Below are 6,000 nucleotides of genomic sequence, written 5' to 3' on the forward strand. Positions count from 1 at the left end.
CCCCGGGTTCAGCCCAGGCCCAGGCACACAGCACAGGTCCAGGCGGGATTCGCTGAATGAGGGAAGGCCAAGGAGCACACACGGGACAAATCAGCCCACCCAGAGCCTGCGTCAGGGCTCCCAAGCCAAGCCCCCAAACGCCCTTGTTTTTTCGTAACACTCTGCACCTGCTGGGGCCAGGTGAATGCTGGGTGCCCACACGGATCTGCCCAAGCCCCAGGGAGCACCCAGACCAGTGGTGGATGCTGCCGGGTCAATGGGCAATGCCAGGGCCCAGCGGGGAGTCACTGAGCTGGGGGACAGGAGAGCTGGCTCCACAGGCACCAGCGGGCAAGCTCTCCCACACCTCACCGTCCCCCTCTGAATCCTGGTGGACGTCTGGGCAGAGAGGACTTGGGGGGAAATCGAGGGTGAGGAAAAGAAGAGGAGAGATGGGGGCCCTTCTTCCTATGCAGATACAACCTAGGCCCTCCACCCAAGCGCCTGCTTGTCCCTGCTCAGGAAATACCCTGCCGTGGCACCAGGACCCCTGGAATTGCCCCTTTACTCATAGATTTGACCAAGGCGAGGTGGGGCCAGGGGCTGGGTGCCTATGAGACCACTGACACTGCGAGTTAGACATGGTCCTGAGGGCCACCTGAAGATGCCGAGGAGATAGCCAGGTCAGCGGCACCCAGCCTGCAACGCAAGACTCTGAGCCTCCGGAGGGCAGAGGGGAGAGACTGGTGTGGGTCAAGTCATCGGGCTTCCTGGGAGGGGGCTGCAGCTGGGCCAACAGGGGAGGTTACTTTCCCAGACTCGGCCAGGATGCCCGTGGTGCTGCTCTGGCTTCCGCTGGGGAAGACCTCCCAACCAGAGCCCACGGGGCAGAGAACAGCAACAGCGCTAAGCAACTCCAGTCCCTTGAGGCCCAGGCTCGGGCAGGGCCAGCCCTTGGCCAAGGCCAGCATCCACAGCTGACCAGCTGTCAACCAACTGCCCATGGCCACAGAACAGAGGCTAAGGAGGGAGGGGGGGCAGCTCAGTGGGGTCAATGATGACCTCTCGCCATGTACACGGAGGGGATACAGCCCATGCCTACTGCCCCTGAAATTACTGAAAGATGCTGCAGAAACAAGGCAAGTAGGCAAAGGGGACACAGCAAGAGCAAAGGGGAGCCAGGGAGGACTAGGACGTCGCTGGATTGGGGGCAGGGAAACTGCCTCAGCCTTCCCAAGGCTTCCCATTCATCTTCCACAGCCCCTCAGGGGCAGGAAGCAGGCTTAGACCCAGAGCTGCCTGCTCCAGGCACCTAAATGGATTACCCAGCCGTGGGAGGGCTGGAGGCATCTGCCCCGCCCCTCCCCCCAACCTGGGCGACTGAAGCCTTCCCAGCCCCCAGCCAGCTATCTGTGGTACTCTAATCCCTCGTCCCGCCCTGGGGAGGGGAGGAGGACAGCTGGGACAGGCCAGATCTGGAGTCTGGCTGAGGGCCCTTCCCTCTACGCAACCCACCCACCTCCTTAACCCGGGACCACAAGGATGAGCCGCAGGACTCGGAGGGAAGCGCGGGGGAAGCTCCAGAGGCCGCCGCCGCTCTCACCCCGACCCCCACCCCCACTATCACGTGGCTGCATCCTTAGGGAGCGCGCAGGTCTCAGCTGCAAAAGTCATTGTTTATAAACAGCCACAAGCCTGGCGGGGGAAGGCCGGCCGGACTCCGGGATCGGGCGGCAGAGGGGACAGACCCGGCCAGGGGAGCACTGGGGGGCCACCCTGGCAGCAGCACTGATTCTGCAATCTCAGATTTCAGAGTTGGAGTCGGCAGGGGAAGTGGCGTCAGCAGCTGGCGTGATCCAATTCAATAAACCAGAGGCGGCTAGGGAGAGCAAGCCGGGCGGGCGCGGACCCCTGCCGCCCAATCCTGCGTTTCCTGCACAGTCCGAGGGCCACGGGAAGCCCCGGCTGCAAACAGTGGCTCTCCGCGCCGAGGGGTCGGGTTTCCTGCGGGGCCCTCCACACCCCCGGCGGCTTGCCGCCCCTCCTCCGGGCCGGCTCCCCAACCCGGCCGCGGGCTCCCAAAGCCAGAGCCGCCACCCTCTCCCCCCGCGGCCGGAAACACGAAGCCCCTGCCCGGCGAGGGCACCTCTCGAGGGGTGCGCAGCTCTCTGCTCCCCGGGAGCCGGGCCGGAGCTTCCAGGCCGCAGGCACCTCTCGGGAAAGGAAACCTGAGCCCTCCCTCGGCCCACGGGGACAGAAGGTGGAGCGGCGGGTGGAGAGGAGGGAACGGCGGGCGCAGGAAGCGCTCAGAGGCCTGGAGTCGGCGCGGAGGCACCCGCGAGCGGAGGGGCAGCCTCGGGATTCCCGGAGCTAAGCGACCCTGGGGACAACGGGCAGACCCCCCTCGCCCCAGCGCCGGCCCCGCCCGCAGGGCTCAAGTGGTCCCGGAGGGCTAGGGGCGCCACCTCGCCTCCCACCTCCGGGCCTCGGCCTCCAGGGCGGGGTTAGCCTGGACCTCGCGCCCGGAGAAGAGCGGGGGCCGCCGCTCCTCTGCAGAGGTGCCGCGAAGATACAAAGCGGCGGGGGTGGGGGTGGGGGGGTGAAGGGACAGCTGCGCCCTCTCCTGCCCCCCGCCGGGGGTGAGAGGAGACGGAGGACGCGGACGGCCGAGGGCACCCAGAGCGCCGGGGGGCGCAGCCTGTGGACCCCCGAAGGCGCTCGGCAGCGCTCGTCTGGAGGTGACAGCGCCCGGCCCGGGGTCAGGGCCAGCCGCCGGTGCGGGGGTGGGGGACAGGTGTCCGCACGGCGCGGCGGCAGGGGCTCGGGCTCGCTCACCTTCTCCTGCGCGCGGGTGAGCTTCTTCTGCACGTTGCTGGCGATCTTCCCCGCCGTCACCCCCTTGCTGCCCATCTCGGCCATTGCGGCTCAGGCTTGCCCGGTGGCTGGCGCCGATCTACCCAGCCCCCAGCCCCCGGCCCCCGGCCGCGCGTCCGGCCCGGGCTCCCGCTCCACGCCGCGCACTAGACCGCCGAGCCGACTGGCGGAGGCGGAGCGTGCGCCCGGCAAGCGAGCTAGCGAGCGACGCGGGGACCGTGGGAGGGACGGACGGGCGGAGGGAGGGAGGGGGAGGGAGGAGGGGCCGGGCCTCCGGCGGCGGTCAGCGCCCCCCGCCCGCCCCCTCCGGACAAGACACGGCCTTTTAAAGGGCCACCCGGGCGCCGGAACCGCTCGGCCGCGAGGAGGGAGCGGCGCCCACCGTCGCCGCGGCTGAGGGGGCGAGCGGGACTCCCGGGACCCTCCGATGACACCGCCCCGGGGCTGGGACGAAAACGACAGGCCTGGGTCCGGCGCCGCCGCGGGCCGTCTTTCCTTTCCGCAGCCCCGGAAAGGAGGCCAGATGGAGGAGAAGGGTGCTTTCAGAAATCAAAGATAAAGTGTGTGGCGATCAGGGAGCCCGGGCTGGAGCGCGCAGCCCAGCCGGAGCCGCCTCTCCTTCCCGGGGCTCACCTCTGGCCCCCCCCTCTCGACGCTCGGCCTCGTCCTGACCTCTAGGTTCACCCTTCTCGACCTGGGTTCTCGGGGCGCCACCTGTGAACAGTCCCCCTTGCCTCGTCCCTTGCCAACCAGGCGCTCGGTTTTCTAATTTGCGGATAAGTATTATAATAACAGCAGCCTGAAAGTACTGAGCCTTCCTGTGTGCCTGGAACTCGGCTAAGTGCCTCATCGACAGGCATTATCTCGGTCAGCGTCCAGGACAGCCCGATGAAGTAGGTGCTAGTATTTCTCCCGTTTTGCAAACGAGGCAGAGAGAGGCCTGGAGCCAGACCTCTGACTCCACATCCCAGCCTCTCCAAGCACTATACACTGGGTGTTCTCCTATGCCCTGCTGGAAGAAAAATGAGTAATTGTCATTATTCAAAGAGAAGATAAGGTTATTGCTAACCGACCGATGACAACTTTGCCAACAGACCAATGACACTGGTTCAAAATTAATAAATATGCATTGGGTTTACTGACCCCACCACACCCCTCCCCAAAATCATGTCAGGGGCTTGGAAGGATGCCACAGCACTTTGCTGCCCTGGGAGTCAGGGTGTGTCCCAGGGATGTGGGCTGAGTTGAGTGCTGAGAGGAGTCCTGGAGGCCCTATTGAGGAGGACTGGACATGTCCAGCACCCAGGCAGGAGCCAGGGCAGGGGTCCCCTGGAGGCCTCTGGGAGGAGCAGGAAAGGCTCTTGCAGACCATACACCAAGCCTGCCACGCTCATGGAGAAACCGAGGCCCAGGAAAAAAAGGTTTGGCCTGTGCTCCCCGGGAAGGCTCCTCTGCAACCTCTCTGGCTACTCCTGTGGTATTTCCCCGAGAGTGCTCAGGATTTCAGTCCTCCGGGCCTATTATTATTCCTTTTTGCAGAAAGACAGACTGAGGCTCTGCAGCTGCTGAAGGTCAAAGAGATAAGCAGAGATTCAGACCCAGGCCCTCCAGCACTAAGGCCCTCAGCTGATACATAGAACTGCATACCAGGAAAAGCACCAAGCACTGCATGAGGGGAAGGCATTTTGTCAAAATTATTATTATTATAAACTCATGCCTGATTCCTGAGTTACAAGAACAAAACCTAAACAGTGCAGTTTCGAAGGCAGCTTTCTCCTAAAAGCTCATCAAGCTTTCACCTCATGGTCCCTCTCCTCCTAATTTTATGTTTGGCATTTTTCTAACCATTCTCTAAGAGCGATTTCTTCCAGTCCTCCTCTGAGGAAAGGAGAAAATCAGCAGAAGTCAAATCATATTACAGTCAGCCTCCAGGGAACAGTGGGAGATTCTGCTTCACTGGACTTTGGTGTTTCAAAATAGCACTTGACAGAAAACTTGGAGGCACCTTAAATGGTTATCAACAGGATAGGCTTAGCTAGACAGCGCAGCGACCAGAGAGACCATCAGAGGATCATTTTAAACAATTACAGAGATTGTGTAGCAACATGAAAATAATGCTTAAGTATAATTATGAGTGAAAAGGAGAAGACAGGAAATCGTGCATGCACTATCCTTGCAACAACATAAAAGTAAGTGCTCATGGTCAGAGACTCGAAAGAAGCATGCACAAGGATATAGATGTGTTACAATCAAGGCATTATGGCTGTTTTTTTCCCCCTTAATTTCCTAAATATTCTGTAATATGCTATGCATTATGGCTGATATTTTCCCCTTAATTTCCTAAATATTCTGTAATATGCTATGTTGCCTTCATAACTAAAAAATACACACAGCTCTTATCTTTAAAAAAGATAATTATTTATCTGATCTCTAGATTGGAAAGACTTTTTAAAGCACAAAACCATTGGAGGAAGTATTGACTTAAAAAAACGCTTGTTTGAGGGTACGCAAAAATTCAATTTTTTTAAACCTCAAAAAATACCGTCAACACACAGGATAAGAGTTTGGAAGGAAATGCTCAAAAAATGTTAGTGTAGGCCAAAGGGTAGGAATGTAGGCGATTTTTACTTTCTTCTTTATGGTTTTCTCTAGTGTCTTACTTTTTACCAGGATAGTGCATTGTTTTCACCATCAGGAAAAAAATTATTTCCGTTTTGAAAAGAAAGTTGACATAAAAAATTGAAGTGCAAGAAACTAAAGAAATATCTTTGAAAATAAAACAGAACTCACAATTCATAAGAAAAACATTAAGATTTCTACAAATAAATGGGCAAATGGCACAGGTGGACAGTTCACAAAATTGGAAATTCAAATGATCAATACATAGGTATTAAAAGTTCAGTCTTGGGCTTCCCTGGTGGCACAGTGGTTAAGAATCTTCCTCCCAGTACAGGGGACATGGGTTCGAGCCCTGGTCCGGGAAGATCCCACATGCCACGGAGCAACTAAGCCTGTACACCACAACTACTGAGGCTGCGCTCTAGACCCCGCGAGCCACAACTACCGAAGCCCGGGCGCCTAGAGCCCATGCTCCGCAACAAGAAGCCACTGCAATGAGAAGCCCACGCACCGCAACGAGGAGTAGCC

At 58.8% G+C, this 6,000-nt stretch overlaps 1 protein-coding gene across 1 annotated transcript in view; it reads right to left on the reverse strand.

Annotated features, from left to right (window-relative positions):
• LOC102982526 (myc box-dependent-interacting protein 1) overlaps nucleotides 1–3,024 on the reverse strand; it is a gene marked incomplete at its 3' end in the record, with an annotated part of 46,930 nt that extends 43,906 nt beyond the window's left edge. The window contains exon 1 of the mRNA XM_028485753.2: nucleotides 2,815–3,024. Coding sequence (XP_028341554.1) covers nucleotides 2,815–2,898 — 84 coding nt within the window. The remainder of the gene's footprint in view (nucleotides 1–2,814) is intronic.
• Between the last annotated feature and the right edge of the window lie 2,976 nt (nucleotides 3,025–6,000).

The sequence above is a fragment of the Physeter macrocephalus genome, unplaced genomic scaffold (assembly GCF_002837175.3).
Source record: "Physeter macrocephalus isolate SW-GA unplaced genomic scaffold, ASM283717v5 random_634, whole genome shotgun sequence".
NCBI lineage: Eukaryota > Metazoa > Chordata > Mammalia > Artiodactyla > Physeteridae > Physeter > Physeter macrocephalus.